This window comes from Crocodylus siamensis, chromosome 12 (assembly GCF_052110815.1).
Source record: "Crocodylus siamensis isolate JL-2025a chromosome 12, ASM5211081v1, whole genome shotgun sequence".
Taxonomy (NCBI): Eukaryota; Metazoa; Chordata; order Crocodylia; family Crocodylidae; genus Crocodylus; species Crocodylus siamensis.
This window is the reverse complement of record NC_143406.1, coordinates 25,614,609-25,638,891: the sequence shown is the minus strand read 5'-3', so window position 1 is coordinate 25,638,891 and position 24,283 is coordinate 25,614,609. Positions and strand designations below refer to the sequence as shown.

The window sequence follows — 24,283 nt, the reverse complement described above, 5'->3', positions numbered from 1 at the left end:
CTGAGCACCTCTGTTACTTCCTCCTAAGGCTGTTTCATTCATCCTTTTCTTTCCTCTCCCAACATCCCACGTGCTTCATCCTCCTTTCCCTAATCCTGAAGATATTACTTTTTAACTCTTCTGTTATAGACTTTGGTTCCTTTTCTGTTTCCCTGGACTTCTTCAGCTATTGTCTTTCCCCTTCTGCCTCCCAGCCTAAAATCTTAAGCAACTTTTCCCCATATGCCGTTGACATCTAAGCTGTATTCACAAGTCCCTAATACTAGAGGCGAAGGCTGGTGCCACCTGGCACTGAAGTCACTGGTTCCCAGCACCATCTCTTAAACCCTTTTCCAGCTGTGCGTACCTGCTAAGCACCATTTTTCAACCCATGGGTTGTGACCCAAAAATATATGAAAGGTCTTAAACAATCTCATAAAAATGTGGAAAATCATGGGTTTCTTCCTTTAAAGGAGAAATGTGTGGAAAATTGCTAGCCTGCAAGCTGCCAGGCTGCAAGGAGCAACACATGCATGTGGCGGCCAGACAGCACGGAAAGCAGCTCCTGTAGTTCCCCTCAGGTAAGTCTATGGGGGGGATGGAGGGGAAGAAGTGGGGTGACACACAGGCAACATGCTGGGGGGCACATGTCCCCCCAGATTTGGGCATCTGCAGCAGACACAGGGCTGGAGCGTGGCCAGACCAGCACAGGCTTGCGGCGTAGCAAGCAAGAGGGCAGAGTGGGACAGCGAGGCTCATTGCTGCTGCCACCAGGACCCCCATAACCGTCGTGCCACCAGCAGCATAAGGAGTAATGGGTGGGGAGGGGGCTGTGTTGCCCTCACCTCTACCCTGCTGCATGGCACAGCCACTGTTGCCACCCCCCACAGGCCACGGCCCTACCCTGGAGGAGTTGGGCAGCAGGCAGCGCAGGAGGGTAGTTGTGGTGATGGTGATAGCAGCCGGGCCATGGTGGTGCGGCAGAGCCCAACATTGCTGGAGGCGCGGGGGTCCTGTGGTGGTGGCAGCCCGAGCCTTGTCGCCCTGCTCCACCCTCCCATGCTGGGTCCCAGGCGCTGGGCTGCGGCTGCGGCTCCTGCCCGTGTCCACAAATCGGGGCATGTACCCCCCTCCCCACCATGCCCCACACGGGGGGCCTAGGTCAGGGCGGAGGGACACCAGCCGGGGGGGCGTGGGGCACCGGCAGGGCTGCGGCCTTCCACTCTCGGGCGAGAGCACCGGCGATCCTCTGCAGCTTGAAGCGGCCGAAGCGACAGGGACCTGCGAGCTCCGAGCGCCTCCACACCCAGCTCTGCGTGCAGGGTCCCCCCGTGAGGCGCCCGAGCCCTTCCACAGACGGAACAGGAAATGCACTGAGGGCCCGAGACACCCTAGCCGGGTCGCGTTCATCCCGCTCCCACACCGCAGAGGAGGACGGGGCCATTGCGCACGCGCCTCCCCAAAGCCAGCGAGCGGCGCGCGCCGCCAACCGCCCCAATTCGAATTCGCATCCTGAGCGCCCAATGACAGCGGGGAGGGGGCGGAGCCGAGGCCGCTCCGCCTGCCCCGCCAGTCTCGCCGCCAATCAGGACGGCTGCTGGGTTTGAAAAAAAGTGCGCGCGGTGGGTGGGCGTGGCCTGGACTGCGCTGTGAGCGGAGGGGGCGGGGTTCCGGCGGCGGAGGAAGGACCGGGCCCGGGCCTGGGCGGAGCTTGCCTAGCTCTCTGCCCGACCCGAGCTGGGCTCGAGGGGCGCGGCCCGGGACTGGGGGCGCGGCCCGGTGTGGTCCCGCCCCTTCCCGGTCTCCGCCCTCGGCGCCGGTCGCCCGCTCACTCCGCACCGGCTGCTGCCCGCTCGGCTCGTGGGGCGCTCGGCGCGGGGCAGGCATGAGAGCGGACGGTGAGAGCGGGGCGCTGCGAGGGGCCTGGGCGGGCGCCTCTGCCCTAGACGCTGCCTCCGGTCCGGACAGGGGCGGCTGCGGGGAGTCCCGGCCCGGCCCTGGTTTGCTGGAGCTTGCGAACGGCGCTGCTTTGGGCGGGTGGATTTAAAAATCCGCAGACTGCCGGGGCCGGTCCCGGTCCCCCAGGGGGCACCTCCGCCGGGGGCGCAGCGCTGGGACTGGAGGGCAGAAGCGGGTCGATGCGGGGTAGGAGCGGGGCTCTCCCCTAAAATGCCAAAGCGAAGTCCGAGCTTTGAGGCCGCCATGACCGGCCAGCACCGGTGGTGAGAGCCTGCGGTCGGGGAGCGGCTGCCGGGCCGCGATGCCCGCGCTGGGCTGCTCCTCTTCCGTTCATTGGTGGGGGGCAGCAACCTCCTGTCTTGTGCCGTCAACTCTCTTCCCTCCAAAGGGAGACGCGGCCAGCCCCTGCCTTGCAAAAGTGTTTCCAGCTCCTCTGGTGTAGAGCAGACACAGTCTCTTCCAAAGTAAATGACTTATTAGTCACCTGTGGAAGAGCATCTAATTAATGATTATGTAATAACTATATTATACATACAGGTCGATCATTTACACCTACATCTTATATTTTTGTGTTTGTTTTCTAAGGATATTTTGCTGAAGCCAGGTTACTTTAACAAATTATTAGTTTTTAATTGTTCTTCCTGCATAAATGGGATAGGAATATTTAAAAACTTCTGAATTTAATGTATTTTGTTTCTTGCTGCAGGCTATGTAGGCAGTGCTAGATCTCTTTCTACAACATATTGCCTTTAGTAACTGAAGGAATTTATAGTACATTTGGCTACTTAATCAGGACTTGCTTGGAATATATTGGAATGTATTGGTGATACAGTCTGCACACGGTGCTTGTTTATAGCTATGTGGCAATTTTTGGTAGTCTTCCTCTTAAATGTTCTTGGCTGGGGGGAGCTGTGTTGTCAGCTTCAGTTCTCTGAGCTGATGAGTCAAGCTTCAGATCTGACTATAGGCATCATTGACGCATCAGTCTAGATTGCATTGCCTTTTTACTTTACAGTAGATCTCATTCTAGAAGAGAAGGGGAACACCTGCCGGATAGTGGCAAAGTCAGAATTGCCCATTATCATATTGATATAGTCTTTATTCAAAGGTAACTGACATAGCAAGGGGCTACCACTGAGAAAGTGGCCATTGATCCCAAAAGATTAGTGGGATGCATTCATTTTTGGTATAAAAAGATGTTCTATTCTGGTGCATAGGATGCGGCCGCTTTACTTTGCAGAAATACCTATAACTTGTAGTGGGCAATATAGTTCCTCCAGCTGGGTATTTCCCAATCAGTGGGACATTTCTGAACCTGCTTCAGTGTCACTGGTCCTAGGGAGCTAGAAGCTCAAAAGCAGCCAATCAGACTTTTTTCCCTCCAGCTGTCTTGGTTCTGCCCCCTCCTAAGTTATGCCACTGCCCCCTCCTAAGTTATGCCGCCCAGTGTTTTCCATGATGGGAACCAGAGAGAAGCAGTTGGTTGTAGGGGTCTCTGTATGCCAGTCTGTTACAATGTGACAGTGAGAATGGAAAACAGAGCAGATCAGGAAGGCAATCTACAGAAAATCTCTCCTAGTCGTACAAAATAAAAAAACCCCAACCCCTGCCCAAACATTCAGCTCTTTGAAAGTGTGAAAAATGGGGGTGGAGAATTTTTTCAGAGAAGTTGGTAGCCAGTGCCCTATACAGTAATGGGTTTCTTCATTCTGTTTGCATCGTTGGCTAAATCAATCCCTGTAGCCCTACAAATAAATGATGAAATCCTTGCAAGGGGGTTGTTCCTTAAATCTTCCTGAAAAGTCTGGGGAAAACCCAACTGATCAGACTTTCTGAATAAATTCAGAATCTCATTGGATAAGATCTATAGGCATTTGTACACATGCATGGAACAAGAGTGTCAGGTGCTTTTTAAAAGCATCTGGTGCTGCATTGCATGCATTTGTATAAATGACGAAAAGCGCATCAGCACTGAGAAAATGGCAGCAGTGCACTTTTGAACTAAAATGCATCAAAGGTGTTTTAGTTCAAAAGTGCCCCCACTGCCATTTTCTTAGCACTGATGTGCATTTCACCCTTTATACAAATGTGTACGATGTAATGCTGGGTGCATCAGATTGTGCTCCGCAGACTTGATTAATTGAGTCTTCTTGGACCCACTGGATTTCTGGCATGTTGGAGCAGACAAAGGTCCGTGTATAAATGCTCCATAAGCTGAGCTTTAAAGCTACACTTGATGTTGGCAAGAAGAAAAACTGCTTGGTGAGGAGGCTGATGCCCCCCTTTGCAGAATTTAAACTCTATTTTTGAAGTGTGTGGTTTCAGCACTTCAAGCCAGGTGAAAAAAAGGCCCCTTTCTAGATGCTGACCCAGTGCTGAACTGTTTGTCTCTGGTGCCAACAGGCAGTTCCTTCCCTTGGGCTGCTGCTTACAGCTCTACCTAGTAGGGCTATGTAAAACAGCACCATTCCGATTCGACTTCCATTTCAACAATTCGACGGAACAGTGTTTTGTTTCAAAAGCACTGTTCTGTTTCGTTTCATCAACACTGTTTTGCTGTTTCACCCATAGGTTATGGGGAAACATGAAATGCAGCAGTAGGCAGGCAGATGGGGAGGATCGCCTGCACCCCTGAGAGGGCTGCCAGGGCTGTGCTGGAGTCCTCCCAAGGTTTGACCCCTGATCTGCCTGCCAGATGAGAGAAGATGGATGCTGCTGCCTGAGACCAGCACTGGGAAGATCACTGCTGCTGCTGCTTCCAAGCAGCAGCACCTGGCTCCTCATCTGGCAGGCAGATCGAGGGCTTGCCCACACCCTTGGGAGGGCTGCAGGGGCTGTGCCGGAGTCCTCCAAGGAGTGTGGGCCCCCGATCTGCCTGCTAGATGACAGACTGGCACTGGGCACAGCCCGCACCCAGCATTGAAAAGATCAGTGCTACCACTGGCCCCAGGTGGCAGCAGCTGGCTCCTGTCAGCTGGCAGGCAGATGGGGGCACATACCCCCTGGGAGGACTCCAGGATGGTCCCCACATCCCTCTCAGGGGTGCCAGCAGGCTCCCGATCTGCCTGCCAGCTGACAGGAGCCAGGTGCTGCCACCTGGGGCCAGCAGGGCCAGGACAGATCAGCTCATGCAGGGACCTGCCACACTGATCCCAGGGCAGGGGAGGGTCCCCTGCACCAGCTGATCTGCACCTGCTTGGAGCTGGCTTCAGTGTGGGGGCGGGTGCAGATCAGCTGGTGCAGGGGACCCTCCCCTGCCTTAGGATCAGGACAGCAGATCCCCACACAAGCTGATCAGCCCTGACCCCATACTGAAGCCAACTCCAGGTGAGTGCGGGGCCTGGGGCAGATTAGCTTGTGCAGGGACCCCTCCCCTGCCCTGGAATTGGGGCAGTGGGTCCCCGCATGAGCCGATCTGCCCCAGCCCTGCTGGCCTCAGGCAGCAGCGCCCAGCTCCTGTCAGCCGGTAGGCAGATCGGGGGCCTCCCAGCACCCCTGGGAGGGTTGCGGGGGCTGTGCTGGAGTCCTCCTGGGGTTACGTAACCCCCGATCTGTCTGCCAGCTGACAGGAGCCAGGTGCAGCACTGATCTTCCCAACGCTGGGTGCAGGCTGTGGCCAGTGCCAGTCTGTCATCTGGCAGATAGATCAATGGCCTGCACCCCCGAGAGGACTCCAGCACAGCCCCCCACAGCACTCCCGGGGGTGTGGGCGAGCCCCGCCCGATCTGCCTGCCAGATGACAGGAGGTAGATGCTGCCAGCTGGGACTGGTGCTGAAGCCCGTAAGCCTGGCTTTGAAACTTGAAATGTTTCAAAACTTTTCAAAACCTTTTGAGTTCTCTTGTTTAGTTTCAAAGCTGTTTTGAAGGCTTTAGATTCATTTGGATTTTGCTGTTTCAAGCTTGAAACGCATCGAAACAACTTTGAAACGAAATGTTGGGTGAAATTTCGCACAGCCCTGTTACCTAGTAGCTCAGAGAGAATCTGCCTAGTCTTTGATCACTGAAAAGTAGCAGTAACCAATAGTGAAACGGGCACTTTGCAGCTGCTTGGCAAAGATCTGAGCTACAAGCAAGGCAGTCAATATTGCTTTTCACTGGGATAAATGACCCCTCTCACCAAGCCACCACTCGCGCACCATTGAGATTGGAACAGATCCTTTTCCTTTCTAGTGGATTGCTTCAAAAACTCCCCAAGATGGAGGCTGAAGATAGTGCTGGGTTTGGGATTATCATTAAGTTGTTGTCCCAGGCCTCTAGTGATCCCCCTGCTTTTAATTCATTCTTGCTGCTAGGTAGTTTTGTCTTGTAGCTAACAGATGCAGGGTAAGCATGAGGTATGGCTACATGAAGGAAGGGATTTGATCAAGAGCAATGACCCAATGCAAAAAAGGGATAGTTAGGTTAGGAACTTATTACAAACTTTTGACGTGACTGCAGATACCTTAACATGTTATGTATCATATGAGTGGAAATAATTTGTGAAGGAATTTCTCACAGTAGAGGGAGTGTTCCGATTGATCCAAGTAAGGTGGTAGAAAGTCACCTGTTATAGTGGAATTAGTGAGTCCGTAACATGGACTAGAATTTTTAACATTCGTTTTCACTGAAGAAACTCTATCACTTGCGTTGCTATAGAAGAGGCTCAGTAATACCAGTAATTTACATGTTGATATGTGGGTGAGTAATCTTTGCAGCTGTCTTTGTCTTGAAATTGCTACTTGGCATTGCTCTTTACTAAATTTTGTATCTGTGTTTTTTCCAGTAATCCACTGTAGATGTTCCAGGTGCTTTCCCTTTCCTTCCAAGCGAAGGATAAGAAAACGGCCACGAGTCCTGACCTTATTGAGTCTCCCTGAAGATGTCCTGTTTCACATTCTGAAAGGTCTTCCTGCTGAGGACATCCTCTCAATCCGAGCTGTGAGTCTGTTAATCCATTTCACCCCTGTAACATGATGTGGCTTACCATTGTCCTTGTGATGTCCTGCCATTAGGACCCAGGACTGGGGGACAGCTGGATTCTCATGTCATAGCAAATCTACCAGCTGTACTGCCACCCTGTATGTATTCCTTTTGTTTTTTTTGAGATCTATGCTCTTGTAATAGCAATTTGATTGGTAAGTCCTTCAAGATCAAGATTAGCAGGAGAGTTTGGGTGTTTGTAGGGGCCTGTTTTGCTAACTGATCCTGACTGAACAGTTTGGTTCAGCTAAGAATATCTTGCCTTCCAAACTTGCATCTTTGTCTAGTCTAACTTACTGTAGATAAAGCAATGAATAGATGTATAAAAATCTACCAGTGGTATGTTAGGCTAACAGGATTGTAATAGTAGATCTCAAGAACTATTTTGTAATCATTTGCTTCTGTTTTATCTCCAGGTGCATTCACATCTTAAATACCTTGTAGATAATCACGCTAGTGTTTGGGCATGTGCAAGTTTTCAAGAAGTATGGCCTTCTCCAAACAATCTGAGAATGTTTGACAGGTAAATGACAGGAATCCAGGCACGTTTGCTGCATAAGGGGAAGGTAAATAGGTATCCAACTCCTGCTGACTTTTGCTGAAAGTTTGGGTACCTAATTGTCCTTTTGGCCTTTGAAAATCTCTCTGCTTCGTGTGATTAGGAGTACTGTTGATTTCTTTGCCTGTGCTACAAGTTGGGACGGTTATGTTAGCTGAAGCAGGGGCTACAGTTGTATTGGTAGCATAAGTAGAATTTACTTCTAGAAAGTGCTTTGAGATCCTCTGATAAACTAATCACAGCTGCTTTTCTTCTCTACTTTTTTTTTCAGTATAATGTACAAACCAGAATGACAGACCAGAAGAAAGCATAATTGGTTTTAAAAGTCCTTAAAAGTTGTACAACTTAACTCTTTTTACATATGTAGCAGCATTTTAAAAAAACAGTAAGAGTTGCAAACAAAGGGGTTGAAGTCTGAATGAGTAAAGATATCTCTGAAAAGATTTAATGTCCCTTTTGAAGGAATGGAGGTGGATGCTAATGTAATATGCTACTTGTCTTCCTTCTGATTATTGTCGGCACTCTGAGAGAGCTCTTTAGTATTTAGAGTTAGTTCTTTATGAAGATGAGAGACTTCTAGAGGATGCTTTACCTGAAAAAAGTGTCTCTGGCTTTTGTGGGGACAGGAAAGGAAGGATATGATGATTTATTCTGTAGTGCTCCTGGAGATGTCTTATCTACTTCAGAAGTACAAGTGTTTAATTTTTCCATTTTTTTAAAAGATAACTAGAAAGCAAAGTTTGTTGCTTCCCTGGAATTCTCAAGTGATTCAAACATCTGATTTGGAGACACAGCTTAAATTTGAGGTCTTTTTATATATTCTTCCTCAGGGCTGCTGAAAAGGGTAACTTTGAAGCTGCTGTGAAGCTGGGAATAGCATACCTCTACAATGAAGGCTGTAAGTATGAGCATTTATGCTTTGAAATGGCAGAGGGGGTGTTTTAAAATGGAAATCAGACATTCGCAGTCTGATCAACAAGTTTTGATTTTCTTTTTTTTTTTTTTTTTTATGGGTCACCTGAAGAGGGACACCCCTAAATTGAAACAATAAAGATTTTTACATCCAAATTACAAGACTGGTAAAGATAATTAAAACTATTTTCCCCTTGCTCTCAAGTATGTGGCCTGGTCCCATCTACCATTATGCCATTGAATGATATAACAGAAAAAGCATGTAAGCATTTTACAAATCACTGACCTACGAGGGGCTGAAATAGCACTATGTACAGAAAACCTGTGAAAAAAATTAATGGACTTTCTTCTTAGCTGAGGTGTAGAAGCGACGATCACACAATTAACAGCTCCTGAAGGGCTGGATTTTGTCAGTCTCTGATCAAACTTGGTTGTTTGGGGTATCTACAAAGCATGCTTTAAAATGCAGATGAAGTGTTAGAAAATGAATTTTTTTTTTTTTTTTTAAAGGGAGGTGCCTGACAGCTAGCATTTGTGCTCACGTGCCAAAGGGGATTGGTGTTAATTTTTCAAGTATCAGTATTTATCATATCACACTAAGCTAGGATTCTGCATTGCTGTCGGCTGACTGTATGACAAGGTTTTGTGTTGCTGCCAGTGATTTTATTTATTTATTTATTAAATTTTGGGGGTTTTTGACTGTCAAAAGTTCCAGCCTGAATCATGTAGAATAAGCCTGTACGAATAGGGAAGTATTCCATTTGGATTTGGATTTGGCTGATTCGGAGGACAGTGATTCAATCTGAAGATTTGGATCACTGTCCTGAATTGATTCGGCTGAATGAGCTTCAGAAGATTTGGACAGATTTGGTGATTCGGATCGGCCAGGGAAAGGCAGGCACAGTCAGGCGGCTACAAGTTCTGTGCCTGCCTCCCCCTCTACCCCAGGGTGGTGGGGAGCCACAGGAAAAGTCCCCATGGCTGCCCTGCCTGGCACTATCCCTTGCCCGGCCCCAGCCTAGTCCCAGCACTTTAAAAGAAAAAAAAGCCCCACACTCACTGGCTGCCGTAGTGGCAATTCTCCCAGCTGCTTCACGCTGTTCAGGGTGGCTCTGCCATGAGCTTTCAGAGGCCCCTGATTGCCACTGCCAGAACTGGTGAGTGCGGGGCTTTTTTTAAGTGCTGGGTGATTGGGCTGGGCGGGGGATAGGGCTGGGCAGGGCAGCCATGGAGGCTTTTCCCACAGCTCTTCCAGGTGTGCCTGTCTTTGCCCCAGTGTGGGGAGCTGCGGCGGCTCTGCCCTGTTGCTGCCTGCCAAGCCAGCGGGTGGGGCACAATAGAGGCATGGCTCACTTTGGGCTGCAGAAGGGTGGAGCCCCTGCTCCCAGCACTGCTGCACCTACATCAGTGTTGGGAGAGGGGGCTCTGCCCTGCTGCTGCTTGCCAGCTGGCACGGGAGACGCAGGATACAGGCACAGCAGCGATGGAAGTGGGGGCTATGCCCTGCTGCTGCTTGCCCCCTTCCACCTGGAGCAAACTGCACCTGCATCCTGCGAGCCACCCTCCCTGCCCCAGCTGGGCAAGTGGCAGCAGGGAAGAGCCCCTACTCCCAGCGCTGCTGCACCCACATCCCACTCCCTGAGTAATGCACCACTCCACACCAGCTGGGCAACTTTTCCCAGCCCCAATCCCTCCTTTCCCCACACCCCTTCGTCCACCCTCCCCCAAGTCCCAACAGACTTACCAGCTGGAAGCAGCCATCACCTGCCTGTTTAGTCTATGGCTGAATCTCCAAAGTGGCTGAATCTTTTCAGAAGCTATTCCAAATCGATTTGGATGCTTCAAATCGATTCAGAGCTTTTACTTCGTATCCCAATTTGATTTGGTCTCCCAATTTGATTTGGATTTGAAGATTCAAGCCCCGAATTGGGCTGAATCTTCTCCAAATTGAATCGGCTACAGAAGCTTTGCACAGTCTTAATGTAGAGGTACCTTTCAGTCTTTGTCCTGCCACATTCTGTTAGTGTCTCTAAAAATTATCCTGTGGTGATTTTTAAACTCTTTCCTTTTTAAATTTTTATGGTCTTTCCCTTGTTCCAGTGTCCATCTCTGATGAGGGTCGTGCAGAAGTGAATGGGTTAAAGGCATCTCATTTCTTCAGTTTGGCAGAACGTATGAATGTGTGTGCAGCCCCATTTATCTGGCTTTTTATTCGCCCACCGTGGTCTGTGAGTGGGAGCTGCTGCAAAGCTGTGGTCTATGAGAGTCTTAAAGCAGAGTGCCAGTTTCAGAAAGTAAGTGGTACTTTTTTCTGTTGGTGGTTTTCAAACAGCTTAGCATGGGCAGCCACTTCTTTGCCAGGATCTTCAATTTCTCCAAGTAGCTTTTATGCCTTCACTTGTTAAATGGCTCTAAACAGAGTTGTAGATAGAATTATACTGCGTGCAGCATGTTGGAGGCGCACTGTCAGATGGATGCCAAAGGATGGCTTGGCCAGATTCAGTACCATGATTAAAGCAAGGCAACCTGGGCAGCAGCACTGGACATGGCCTTAGGAGTCGGGCAGGGGGTGGAAGAACAGCAGTTGCTGCACACCCTTACAGTTGTATTGGCAGTACCACAGTGGCAGCTGGAAGTTGCCACTGCCTCAGAGTGACCCAGCTGCCCTGGCACATTGCTCTCTTGTTATGCCTCTGGCCAGATTCAGTTCCATCTCCTGAAGTAACAAAATATTGAGGGAAGGAATGATCAGTTGTCAAAAGACCAACAGCAAAATGCAAGTTCTAGCCTGGAGTAGTCTGAAAAAAGTTGTTCTGTTTTGTTCTTTTTAATAATACATGGCTACTTAAACCCTATCTCTCTTTAGGCTCAGAAAGGATCTATTCTTCATTGCTTAGCTAAGGTTTTAAGTCTCTTTGAGGTAAGTAATATTTGTTTCCTGCTGACAAGACTTAGTAATTCTGAAAGTACAGTTTTATAATGCAGACTTCTTCTATGTCTCTTTAAAATGCTTGGTGTATTGTGTTGTTACCTTTATGCATGATCAGTCCAATTGTTACTTACTTCTTCCAAGGTGTGGTGTTGTTTTTTGGTTTTTTTTTTTTTTTTTAAGGCTGAGGAATTTAAATACCTTTTCTTACCGTCTGTTTAAGGGATGCTGTCAACTCTAGATGTTGTCAGTTGGAAAAAAATTAAGTAGTTTTAAGTAGAAGTGCACCGATACATTGGTCTGATAACAGACCGGTACCAATATGAAGAAAATTCCCTATATCGGATATGGGGCCAATAATCTGGCTGATAAATGCCCGTGCTATGTGCAGCCACAGCAGAGCACGGAGCAGAGCCAGCAGCATGGAGAGCTACCTCCAGCTGGTAAGTTGGAAGGGGAGGGGAGAGGGAAGGAGCATTGCGGGGGGAAGATCAATGCCCCTGCAGTGAGGCAGGGGCAGGGGCAGGGGCAGGCGCTGCCCAGCTTGGGCAAGGGAGTTGTGGGATGGATGCGCAGCTCATGGTGGCAGGGGTGGCTCTTGCCGCTGCTTGCACCCCACTGCTTGCACTGCTGCCACCCAAGTACTGGGAGAAGCTGGGGTTGCGGTGGGCAGCAGCACAGGGCTGAGAGCAGAGCTGCAGTGAAATTTGGGGTGGCTGCAGCCTGCTTCCAGAGCCTGCTCCAAGCCTAGCCCCTGGGAGAAGAGCTGCACAGCACTATCTCTGGTTGCATCCCGCAGCTGCAGCCTGCCCCACACTGCACAGGTCCAGGGGCACATGTCCCCCGCCCTCCTGGGGTTCAAGTAGCGGTGGGGACTACCCCTTCCCACCCCCTCAAACCGCACTCTATCTTGCATGTGTCATCCCCCCGCCCTCGCCCCAGCTGGGCAGTGCCTGCCCCTGCCCCTTCCCTCAATGTGGAGGGGTGCTGATCTGCCGCCCCACCCCTTCTCTCTTCCCTCCCCTTCCAGCCACAAGGGACTTATCAGCTGATGGGCAGCTCTATCGGCTCCATATCAGCTTCCTTAAATATCAGCTATCAGTATCAGCCCCCAAAATCTCTATCGGTGCACCCCTAGTTTTAAGTACTAGACCCATAGTGCTCACACTCAGTGGATGCTCCTTTTGAGAGCTGTCATCACTGGTACCAAAGCAAAGGGCATGCTGCCCACTTAGTTCTCAATTGTTTGAACTCCCAGAGGAAGGGTGCAAAGCAACCCCCCAGCCTGAGTCTCCTAATGGTAGTGCCTGCAGTAGCGCTGGAAACAGCCCTGAAAATCTGTAGTAATCAGTCAACAGATTCTGTGCTGTAGTTTTTAATCTTTGGAAATTCTGCCACACTTGGCTGTGTATGCAGAATAAATGACATGTTATCCTGTGTCCTTAGGATGAAGAAAAAAGAGAGGAAGCCCTTGAAATGTTTGAAGAATCTTCAAAGCAGGGTTGTCTAAACAGCTCCTACCTCCTCTGGGAAAGTAACAGAAAGGCTGCTGTGAGTAAATGCTTCCTAAAATAATATTAATTTGTATTGCAAGAGTACCACATGCTCTAACCAGGACTGGGGCTGTTAGGTGCTAAATACAGAGTAAGACAGTTCCTTCCTTTAAGACAGGGATGGGCAATTATTTGGGCCTGAGGGTCACATGGCCTCTTTTGGTGAGCTGGGTCAGCACCTTTCTTGCCCCCCGTGTGTAACAACTTGCCAAAACTCCCTATGTGGGATGAGGCCCCAGGTAGCGGTGTTCAGGAGCGAGACTGGGCAGGACTGGGATCACAGGGCAGAGGCATGGAGTGGTGACAATGCAGGGCCAGGGCTTGGTCAGAACTGTGATCTGCTGCCTGCACACCCCTGTGACAGGCACAGATTCTATAGGCAGGGGGATCTCAGCTCTGCCCCCAGCCCTGCACTGTCGCCCCACAATCCCAGCCCCAGATGCAGCTCCCCACCCACTCGTGCAGCTTGCCTGTGTGGCTCCCCAGAGCTGTGGCCAGAGCCAGGATCTGGGGGTGGTGACAGCATGGGGCTGGGGAAGAGCTTGAAGCTGCTGCGGGGCCTTACTGGGGAGCTGCAGCAACCATGAGGGGGAGAGGAGGGCTGCAAGCCTTGTGGAACTTCTTCCTCTTCAAGGAGAGCAGGCAGGGGCACGGAATGGCCATGTGTGACTACCAAGCCTGCCGGATGGGAGGAACTAAGCCTCCCTCCTCTTGCCCGTCCATTCCCCCAGCCTGTGGCATGCAGCCCACAGGCAGGGGAGGGAGGAGGGTGGACCTGGCAGCAACTCCACACCCCACCATGCACTTAGAAGCAGCGGCCAGGACTGGGTCAGGGGAGGCAGGAAGCACTGGGGCACCCCATCCTGTGCCAGCCTGCAGCTTGTGTGGTGGATGCCTGTGTGGTGGTGACAGCCCCCAGCTCTGCTGGCTCCATATGAGGGGTAGCAGAATGGAGCAGCATGGGGGCAGCAGCAGAAACTCCAGTGAGGGCGCTGGGGCTGGAGCTGGGTGCAGGTCTTCCTACCTGGCCATGTGCCCTTCACATGTGGCTTCTGGCCGGTCTCCTTGGAGACTGGCCCCAGACATGGCATCCTCAGTGGGGCTCCCAGCGCTGCCCCCACATCACTCCATGCCTCATGCCGAGCTGGTGGAGATGGGGGCTGCCACTGTCACATGGGCATCCCTGGGCGAGCTGTGGACTTGCAAGGGATGGGGGTGCTACAGCACCACCTGTTAGGGCCAAGGGATGCCACAAGTTGTTGGGCTGTATTTTGTCCACCCCTGCCGTGAGCTTACACTTTAAACAAGATGGGTGAATGGTGAAAGATGAGGACATTTGGAAATAAACCTAGGGCCTAAGGGACTGGGACAAGGCCACTTCAAGTCTTTGCCCTTGATGGACACTAAACTCTCAACTTTTTTTAGTCCTAATTCAGAGCCTTTAAAACAAGATTTGTCCATGAGAGAAACAGGCTAGATGCTTTGTCAGACTTCGTCCATAGAGGGCTGGAGATGTAGGACAAGTGATGGTTCCTTCGGCTCTTAGTAATACAAACAGTGTCGTTCTCTCCCTTCACAAAGGAGCAAAATTTTCTTAATGCTGTTTTTGTGCTTCTCTGTAGATGTCAGATCCTGGCAGATACCTCCAGAGTCTCAGGAAATTAAGGGACTATGCAGCAAAGGGTTGCTGGGAAGCACAGGTAAATCCCTTCTTGGATTATGTATGTTGTGATAAAACTAGAGGTCCACCAATATATCAGTTGCATATTGGATCAGCACCAATAACAGGAAAATTAACATTATTGGCAATCACCTTTTTTTGGCCAATGTCACTGATAAATGCCACATGCATGTACACAGCTGCAAGTGGGTGGGCAGCTTAAAGAGTAGCACCCTGCCAATAAATCTGTGGGGGGAAGGAGTGTCAGGGTGGCAGATAGAAGCCTCCACGGTGAGGGAGGAAGTGGCATAGTGGCAGGCATTTCCCAGCCAATGTGGTGAATGGGACCCTGGGGCCAGGAGTGTGACAGAGCTGTGGGTGGCTTGACTAGGGAGCATGGGGAGGGAGGCAGCCCTCTTGCTATTCACACCCCCGGGGAGGCATGTGGGGCATGTACCTCCCTGGATTTGTGAATGTAGTGAGGGAGGGGTGCCTGCTGCGGGCTCGTGGGGGCAGGCTGGGCTTAGCTGGGAAGGCTAGCTATGGGAATTTTGGGGTGGTTGTGGCCCCCCAAACCTCCCTAGCGCTTCCCCTCCTCGGGGTATTCTCCGCGAGTTCCCCACATGGGGCTCCCCAGGGAAAGGCAGCAAAGTTACATGCCCTGAGCAATAGGGGCTAGGGAGCTATAGCCATCCTTCCCAGTGCTGCTACTGCTTGTCCCTTACAGTTGAGCCTGGCCCACCACCATCTGCTCCAAGCTCAGCCCTGGCCCAGCCCCCATGCCAGAAAGAGGCCTCTGGCCCCGAGCCCGCAGCAGGCAGCTTGCCCTTGCCCTGCACACAAATCTGGGTGGGGGCACATGCCCCACCCCCCATGCCTCCCCTAGGGTGCACGCAGCAGTAGGGAATTGCCCCCACCCTTCCTTCCCTGCCCTCCCCCACAACTCTTCAACTTCTAGCCCTGGCATCCTATTCACTGTCCTGGCTGGGCAGCCCCTGCCCCTGCCCCACTCCTCCTCCCTTTTTCCTCATGGGGGGCTTGATCTGCACTCCCACAACTCCTTCCCCCATCCCCACCCCGAATTACTGGCAAGAAGCTGCTCTCCAAGCTGTCTGGCTATCTATCAGTATTGGTGAAGAGAAAATCTTTTATCAGTGCACCCCTAGGTAAAATGTCTTCTGACAGTGAAATCTGGACAGGACCTACCTTCAGTGTCAAGAGCCTGTTCCAAAGTACTGGATACATTGTTTCTACTTAAGTAGGCCAGTTCTTCAAGCCACCTGTTGTTGTCAAAGTCCTTTGCAGGGTCCCTTATGCTAGGTTTCCATGTATTTATTAATGGGAAATCTATTTATTAACTCGGGCTATCCAGTATGCTTTTAATTAACAACTTGCGTTTTTTCTCACTAAGTGCTAAATAAATAACTTTTTGTTTTGTTTTTGTTTTGTTTTTCTTACCTCTCCTGTCATGTGTGTTGCAGAAAGCTTTAGCCAAAGCTTGTGGGAATGGAAACCAGCTAGGATTAGAAGCAAAAGCCTCCAATGAGGTGGTGTCTCAGCTCTTCCAAACCTCCCTTCCCATCAGCAAGCAAACTATCTTCACTGTGCAAAAGGGAATGAATGAGACAATGAGGTAAAGACTGGTTTAGTAGCTAGGGCTCTAACAAACTAATAAAGCAGCTGAAATTACTGGAAGAGCTTATTACAGTATAGAGGTACCTGGAATGAAGTGTATTTTGCCAGATCATTAAGCTCTTTGCTAACTGAATGTAGCTTTGCAAGCAAAAACATTTGTAATTTTGCAAATGTCAGTGTGGTGTAGAACCAGAGTAAAGCGATACAAAGTGTGTGTGTGTGTGTGTGTGTGTGTGTGTGTGTGTTTTTTAAAAGATGCAGAATAACAAATTCTGGCAATCTAAAAACCTTCCACCAAGGACAATGAGCCCAGAGTTGGTCTCCTTTATAAAGATAATAAGATGCCTTTCTAGTTCTGTAGGTACAATATAGAAATCCTTCTAAAATCTGTCTTTGCTATATACAGTGTTAAGCTAGTAATTTTTGAGTACATAAAAGTAGAGGTGCACCGATACATTGGTCCATACTGTATCAGCACCGATAAAAGGAAAATTGACATTATTGGCAATCGTCCTTTTTTTGGTTGATGTGGCCAATAATGTCGCCAATAAATGTTGCATGCATGAACACAGCTGCAGCATGCATGTGGCTAGGAATGCGCCACAGCAGCTTGGAGAGCAGCACTGCGGGGAGGGGAAGGGTGGGGGTGGGGAAGGGGCATGGCGGGTGCAAATCAAGGGCCCCACGGTGAGGAAGTGGAGCTGGGACTGGGACAGGGATGGGGGCAGGTGCTGAACAGCCAGGGTGGGGCGGGTACAGGACAGAGCTGCAGGTACCTCATCCGGGAGGGCAGCTCATGCTGCTGCGCACACACCCAGGAGAGGCATGGGGGGGCATGTGCTTGCCTGATTTTTGTGTGGGGTGAGGGTGAGCTGCCCTGGCAGGAAAAGGCTGGTATAGCCACCGGTCCCCTGCCTGCAGTGGGCAGCCCACTCTTGCCCTGTGCACAGATCCAGGGGGCTTGTGCCCTCCATGCCTCCCCCAGGGATGTGTGCAGTGGCAGGAACCCCACCCCCTGGATGAGCCGCCTGGCCCCGTCCCACTCCTTCTCTCATTGTGGAGATCTCAATCTACACCCCCCCCGCCACACACATACACACACATCCTCCCCTTCCCTTCGCACATTCCTTCCCCCTCCCAACAGACTTACCAGTGGGACACTGCTTTTCAAGCTGCTGGGCTGTATATCAGCAATTGAATCAGTATCAGCTGATATGGCTGGTCAATAATCGGCCATTGGTATCAGCCCAAAAATCTTTTATCAGTGCACCCCTACATAAAAAGTGGGTAAAGTGTTTGAGCAGGCTCTAGTGTTACAGTTGTCAGGTGGTCGAGGTCTGGATGGTTTCTTGCCCAACAGATCATGTGACTTATCTCCTTCCTTAGGTACATCTTAATTGACTGGCTGGTAGAAGTGGCCACAATGAAGGATTTTTCAAGTCTCTGCCTTCATATGACAGTGGGATGTGTGGATCGGTACTTAAAGCTGAGACCTGTACCTCGTGCCCGACTGCAGCTCTTGGGTATTGCCTGCATGGTCATTTGTACACGGTGAGAGTTCCAACTGCTGACTTGGAAGTGTCCAAGTGCTGATATAGGCCTGCTTATGCAGCTCTTTTCAGTTTTCTGTACTATGCTAATAAAGAACAGAATGAGAAATAGTCTGGTCCTTATCTCTACATAGGCTGTCTCTTGGAGTGCTGCTCTCTAAAATAAACTTTCTTAATATTTGCAGATGAGATGCAAAATGCTGCTGCTCCCTGAATGGTTATTTAAATAAGAAAAGCCCATTATGATGCAGCATCAGTAGCTCCTTTTATATTAAGCACTAAGGTTTTACACACAGACTAGTAGCATTGGTATTCCTACTAGGAAGCACTTCAGACTTATTGTTATTCAGATCAGGCCATGTGATGCCCAGAAGAACAAGTTTGTATCTGTATTCATGCAATGTGTGTGGAAGGGAAGTATTTTTAATCTGAACCAGTGCATTGTCAGTGACTTTAATTCCGCTGTGGCCTCAGCACCAGTGCTTAAAAAGAGGTTCCCAAACATGGCTGAATTTCAGGCATATGGAATACCCCTCAGTGCTCTGTCAGTAATTTTCAAGAAGCACTTAACCTGTGAAACAACTTCATGGTCAAGGTTTTCTAGCTGGCTGTCTGACAATGATGCAGCTCCATGTTAAAGGTGATGTAAATGCCCCATTAATGTTTTACCTTTCTGCTTCTTGGCCTGAGACACCATTTATTGGTGCCTTTTCTAAATTGTACTACCTTCCTCTTTCCTATTGGGGAAGTACCTTCCTAGGATACCCATGAGCATCCAATGTGCAAGAAAAGCTCAAAGTGTGACTTCCCCTAATTATTTGTGTATACTGCAGCTTCATCAGCAAAGAGATCTTGACAATACGAGAAGCTGTGTGGCTAACAGACAACACATACAAATATGAAGATCTGGTTCGAATGATGGGGGAGATCATTTCTGCCCTAGAAGGCAAGATAAGGGTGAGTTTTTGGGAAATGAGTGGCATGTTCCTTTCTTCAACTCTCACTTGCTAAGTAGTGAGTAGTTGCTGTGCTCAGTGATGAGGTAGTGTAGATCCTTTTCCCAATCTCTCTTTGAATTAGATTTTGTTGCTTCTGATGCTCTGAACCAGGATGGTTTGCTTCTGAGATACAGGTGACTGGGTACTGAATTCAAATAAGAAGCTCTGAGCCAGCTGCGGGACTCATGTCCTTGGTAACCCTGTGCTTGCAGGTGCTTACTGCTATTCTTGAGGAGGTTAAGTTTTAGCCCACTTGGGACTAAGTTTAAAGATTAATTGTTCTGCTTACCATGGGCAAAGTATCTCAATAACCTGGGTTGGTAAGGAGCCATGTTATGAAATAAAAAGGGACTGCTGCTTGGGACCACTTCCATTCAGAATGTCATTGTGTCTCATGCTTGACTGTTCTGAAGTTTTGCCAAGCTCTGTGTTCACCCTTGTGTTAGATTCCTACTATTGTGGACTACAAAGAAGTGCTGTTGAACATAATCTCGCTGGAGAGAAGAACTCTTCACCTGTATGGCTTTATCTGCGAACTCTCACTATTAAACACAAGTCTTTGTGCATATTCCCCTGCCCATCTGGCTGCTGCAGCATTATTGCTAGCTAAGATATTGCACAGGCAAGGTAAGGAACAGTCTGCTGCTAATCATGTAATAAATGGACTTGCAGGGAAACCTGTCCTGTCCTCTCTGATAGGCATCATTTGGCACAAAAGCCAAGTGTATACTTAATTCATTGTGCCAGACTGCCTTGATCATCTCAAAGGTGAAACGCTTTAGAATGATGTGATGGGCTCAGCTCACTTCCCCATACTAGCATTGGTGGGCTCAAGTTGGCACAAGGCTTGCATTGCCATGGGCTATGAAAAGATTGAGGACTTATTTTTGCTGTTAAAGGTACACTGGGTTATGCAGCAAGGGACTTCTGAAGGGAGCTGTGGCTGCCAGAACTAGGAGCCCATCAGCTGTATCTGAACTCAGACACACAATCTGAATACCACTGCTACTACTACTAATAATGATCTTGTGTAAAACCACCTGATGTTAAGAGCTGCTTATTCAAAATGTTTCTGAACTGGTGTTGATAATCTCTTCTCCAGCACATCCATGGACCAGCCAGCTGTCTGAATGCACTGGATTTTCCCTAGAAGACCTTATACCCTGCATGCTGAGCCTCTATCAAAAATGGTAAAACCTTCATAGCTTTTTCTGAGTAGTTTTCAGTGGTGCTCGGATGGGTAGAAGTATTTTGAATCCATGTGTTACAGACATGCTGCATAAATCTGAACAAAATATTGATAATTGTTGTCTTAGAACTGGGGAGATGGCTCTGGCAAGGATACCCTTTGCTCCTTGCACTATGGGAAAGGTTGAGGGTGTTATTGACAATGTAGCTAAATGATGACTGCTTCATTCATTCAAATAGTAGTGCCCTTGGTTACAGGAGATGTACTTCTCATGGCTAGCAGCCCCAGCCTGTCAAAACTCCCTTGTTTCATAAAGCTGGGATGCGTTTGTCAGCAGTGAAGGGAGCCCATCATGGAAAGTATCATAAGCAGATCCTACCCCGTTATAAATATGATAAAGGGAGGAGTTTTGTCCTGGAGCTGCCTCAAAGCTGAGCTATCCATCCTGCTCTGCTGACCTGTTGCTATTTCTGTTGGACCAGAGCTGTTGAGAGAGATCCTCCAGAGCTATGAAACAAAGGAATTCTACTAACTAGTCCTGTACAATATAGTGACATGTGTTGTGATTTTTCTTAGTTTCCATGATGATGTCCCAAAGGATTATAGGCAGGTGTCGTTGACTGCTGTAAAACAACGATTTGAAGATGAGCGTTATGAAGAAATTGGCAAGGAGAAGGTGTGTCAGTAGCCTTTTCTCTTCTCTATTCTGTGATGACTCACGTCCTCAGCAGAGAAATCTACATGGCAGTATATACAGGACTCACTAAAGCAATGGTTCTTAACCTGCAGGCTGCATGCAACCCAATCTGCACACTGCTGCAGGCCATGTGACATCCTGTTAAATGGATACACCGGAAGTAAGTTGTGTGCGTGCAGTCCGTATAACACACTGAGAACTGCAAGTGTGGCCCGCTCAAGCAAATAGATTGAGGACCACTGCACTAAAGGAATAGTAATAGTGGAGAGGTGCACAAGTAATGTGTGATGTTAGTGCTGCTTCCCCTCGGAAATATACATTGCACAGTGGGGCTGTAAATGCCAAGGAGCAGTTCCAGATTGAGCAATCAAATGCCCTGATGCTTGGAGTGCACTGCTGTAGTTGTCTCACTAGGCTCTTTTGCTTTTTAGGTGATGAGTTATAGCCAGCTCTGTCTGCTGTTAGGAGTGAAGCAGGAAGACCCAGAGCCCAGTCCCTTGCACATGAGTGCAGTAGAAATTCAAACTTTCCTTAGCTCTCCTTCTGGAAAGAGAACTAAAAGGTTGGTAAGATGATAATTCCATGTGCGTGTGCTCCTGTTTTTGTGCATACCCATGGGACCTAGTATAATTCAGAACGGAGATCTCTCCTGGGCGTAAGCCAAGGGGTACCTGGCTTCCCTAAGACTGTGCACACACATCAGTGTGGCGTTTCCTCCTTTCTTCTATTCAGACCTTCCATTCTTTAGAGATCCAAGCAAATGCAAGTTGTCAGTTTTGTAGCATTCTCTGGAGGAGTTTTTATAGCTAAGTGAGCAGAGATTGGCCTGGTCTTTTCCTTCCTTTCATTCATAAGATCTCAGGCTAACTACCTTCTGGCTTCCATGCTGCAGGAGAAGGGAAGACAGCATTCAGGAAGACCGGGGAAGTTTTGTAACTACACCCACAGCTGAACTGTCCACCCAAGAGGAGAGTCTTCTGGACAACTTTCTGGACTGGAGCTTAGATTCCTGCTCTGGGTATGAAGGAGATCAGGAAAGTGAAGGCGAGAGAGAAGGAGATGGTGAGTTGTGCATCTTCCTATTATTTCCTTGATTGCTGAAAAAGCAAGTCCTCTTTCAAAGGACAACATTGAAAGGCCTCCTTTTTATTGTACTCTGGAGAGAGTACCTTTACACAACAATCTTAGCATTACTGAAATGTTATGCATCTCCAGGACTCCCTCATTCTTTCGTGCTGCTGGAAAATATTTGGTTACAAGTCTCAAAAGTTTTTGTTCACTGGCCTGCAGTTCAGGAAGATGAACTGCAGCCTGTTCTAAGCATGTTCTGTTGGACTTGAAGAACTAACAAGGGCAGTATTCCTGGCTGTCTGTTAATAGACTTCACTGCTGCTGTGATCTGCTCCTGACCATCCCCTGCTAGAATTCTGGAAACTGCTAAGAATTCTGTGGCACCAGTCATGTGGCAGCTTAGTGAGTACTGCAGTATCTGTGTTTCTGTCAGTGCTGTATAACTCAGTGCTTTGTATATAGCCTGTCCTGCACGCCAGCAGTGGAGTCCCTCTTGCACAAGGGAACATTCTGAGCTTTCAGTTCTGTCTTAATCCATCCAGGATTCAAACTCAAGCACTCAGGATTCTCCAGCCTGTGCTGAGGCTCTGTCTTTCTTGGCTACACTGTACTCCAGTATATCCAACTAGAAACTAACCTGTTCCTTTTGATCTTTTGTCAGTAACAGCTCCCAGTGGAGTCTTGGATGTAACTGTGGTCTACATGGATCCTGCAAAGCACTGCTGTGAGGATTCCAGCGATGAAGATATCCTACCCACAGTGCAGTCCCGACAGGATGTTCTGGGGAGGGAGGCTGACCAACAGTGGCTCTCACCCCTGACCCCAAGAGAACCTATGCTAGAGGCCAGTTCAGGCTATTCCTCTGTCAACAGCGCTAGTCCTACTTCCTCTGCAGACAGTAATTTTGGAGCATCTCTCAAAACTACCTCAGTGCTGTCCCTGGGCAGTTCCATGAACAAAGGGCCATACCTGTCTTACTACTTGAAATCATGTTTACAGTCTGTCCACTCCAAACCTTGCAAGGGCCAGTGTGACAGAAGGCAAGTCAAGCGGAGAAATGTGGTTGAACACAGTGAAGAAAAGATGAACTTGGGCTTCTTGAGCCTCTGATTTCATGCTGTTTACTTTTACCTAAAAGGGTTCCTGGAAACAGTATTTCTGTGTATTCTTGCAGGGGAAGGTAGTAAGTAATTATTGATGCCTGTATAAGCCAGCCCCTCCTCTCCCAGCTAGCCTATGCCCATCAGGGCCCTCAAGCCCAGTTCCTGCTTCTGTGGCCCATTCCTGGGCCACCTCATTTCTAGGCAGCTGCTTTTTAAAACGGCCCTTCTACTTTGATCCTATGCAAATTAAAACCCCTCTTTCCATTCTAGTCTTGAGCACATGTTAAGTAAAGAGCCCCTCTATACCATCCTTTGCTGTCTTGTCACCTTTTACTTCTAGCCTCTGCTGGTAGGTGAATACTTGTGTCCTCCATAACTTCACTCTTTGGGTAGCTGACTCCAAAAGGGAAGCAAGTTTTGTCCCTTTGTTATGGGATACATGTAACACTATGCTCAAGTTCCAGCTGAAAAGCTCAGGCCATTTCTGTGGTTTCACTCTGCCAATTGCTTGCTCACTCAAGTGGTGTCCCCCATTATGTGTGCACACAGTTCACTACTGATCATTTTTATGGATACAAGGAAAGCAAATGGAGGACCAAGTCCTCAGGGTACAGGTAAATAGAGGTTTACTCTGTATCAGACCTGAACTTTTAAACCTCCCTTCTACCCATCAGGCATTGAACCCAATCCCACCTGGATGTAGTCTCTCTCACCTCCCGTTAGAGGTGTAGATAAGGCAAATCCAGTACTCTCTCTAGCTGCCATATGTTCTCTCTGTTGAAGAGCCTCCCTTCTGTGCCTTAACACTTCACTGCCTTGTGCCTTCCTTTAGAACTGCTGCAGACTAGCTTTGTTCTGTGGTTAAACTGCCTTCTCCTCCAGTAGGTCAACCTCACTTCCTGTCTATTGGATATTGTCTTCCTGGCTGTTTCCAACATGTCCAAGTTGAGTACATATCATTTTGAACACTAGAACAGAGATGGCACTGCAGTAAGTGTAACTATCACTTCTGGATAAAGCCCTGGCTTAGATGTCTCCCCACTGCACTCCAGCCAGCCAAGGAGAATGCATGTAATTCCCATAGCTGAGCTCAAAATCTCATGCTTAATGCAGGCTGGAGAACCTATAAATCACCATGTTGCAACAAGCCCAAGGCTGTGGATAAAACTGCTTCATCCTATGGATGGTTTGTTACAGAATGGGTTGCCTTTTGAACAGGGTGCGAGTGTTAAGGTACCAAGGTACAAGATTTCTGGGAGCTATGTCACTATATGAACTAACACTGGAACTGCACTTCAGGTTCCCCCTCCTTTATTTTAGAAGTTACTGTGGCAGAGACAATGACAGTTATCTACAATGTAGTGACTTTTTGATAAAATAATTTTTTAAATATTAGACTCCTTGTTTTCTTTACACAAGCACAATGCTTAATTTAATGAGTTGATATTAATTGGTGGTTATGCTGGGGGTAGATTTAATGCTTATATGCCTTGAAACACTTGAACCAGTTGTCACAAGAACTGAGTGGC

The 24,283-nt window shown here is 48.8% G+C and overlaps 1 protein-coding gene across 2 annotated transcripts; it reads left to right on the top strand.

Annotated features, from left to right (window-relative positions):
• The first annotated feature begins 1,676 nt into the window (after nt 1–1,676).
• On the top strand, nt 1,677–24,146 carry CCNF (cyclin F). Of its 2 annotated transcripts, none has more exons than XM_090024151.1 (17): nt 1,677–1,877; nt 6,702–6,856; nt 7,315–7,421; nt 8,288–8,355; nt 10,470–10,663; nt 11,236–11,289; nt 12,745–12,849; nt 14,474–14,551; nt 15,993–16,144; nt 17,533–17,697; nt 18,530–18,653; nt 19,141–19,321; nt 19,797–19,884; nt 20,460–20,559; nt 21,012–21,142; nt 21,473–21,642; nt 22,319–24,146. In XM_090024151.1, the coding sequence occupies exons 1-17, from the start codon at nt 1,865–1,867 to the stop codon at nt 22,759–22,761; spliced, it is 2,328 nt and encodes a 775-aa protein (XP_089880277.1). In that variant the 5' UTR covers nt 1,677–1,864; the 3' UTR covers nt 22,762–24,146. The 2 variants fall into 2 exon arrangements, with proteins under 2 accessions (XP_089880277.1, XP_089880276.1); XM_090024150.1 differs by having other exon boundaries at nt 1,679–1,877; nt 22,313–24,145.
• Nucleotides 24,147–24,283: the final 137 nt, after the last annotated feature.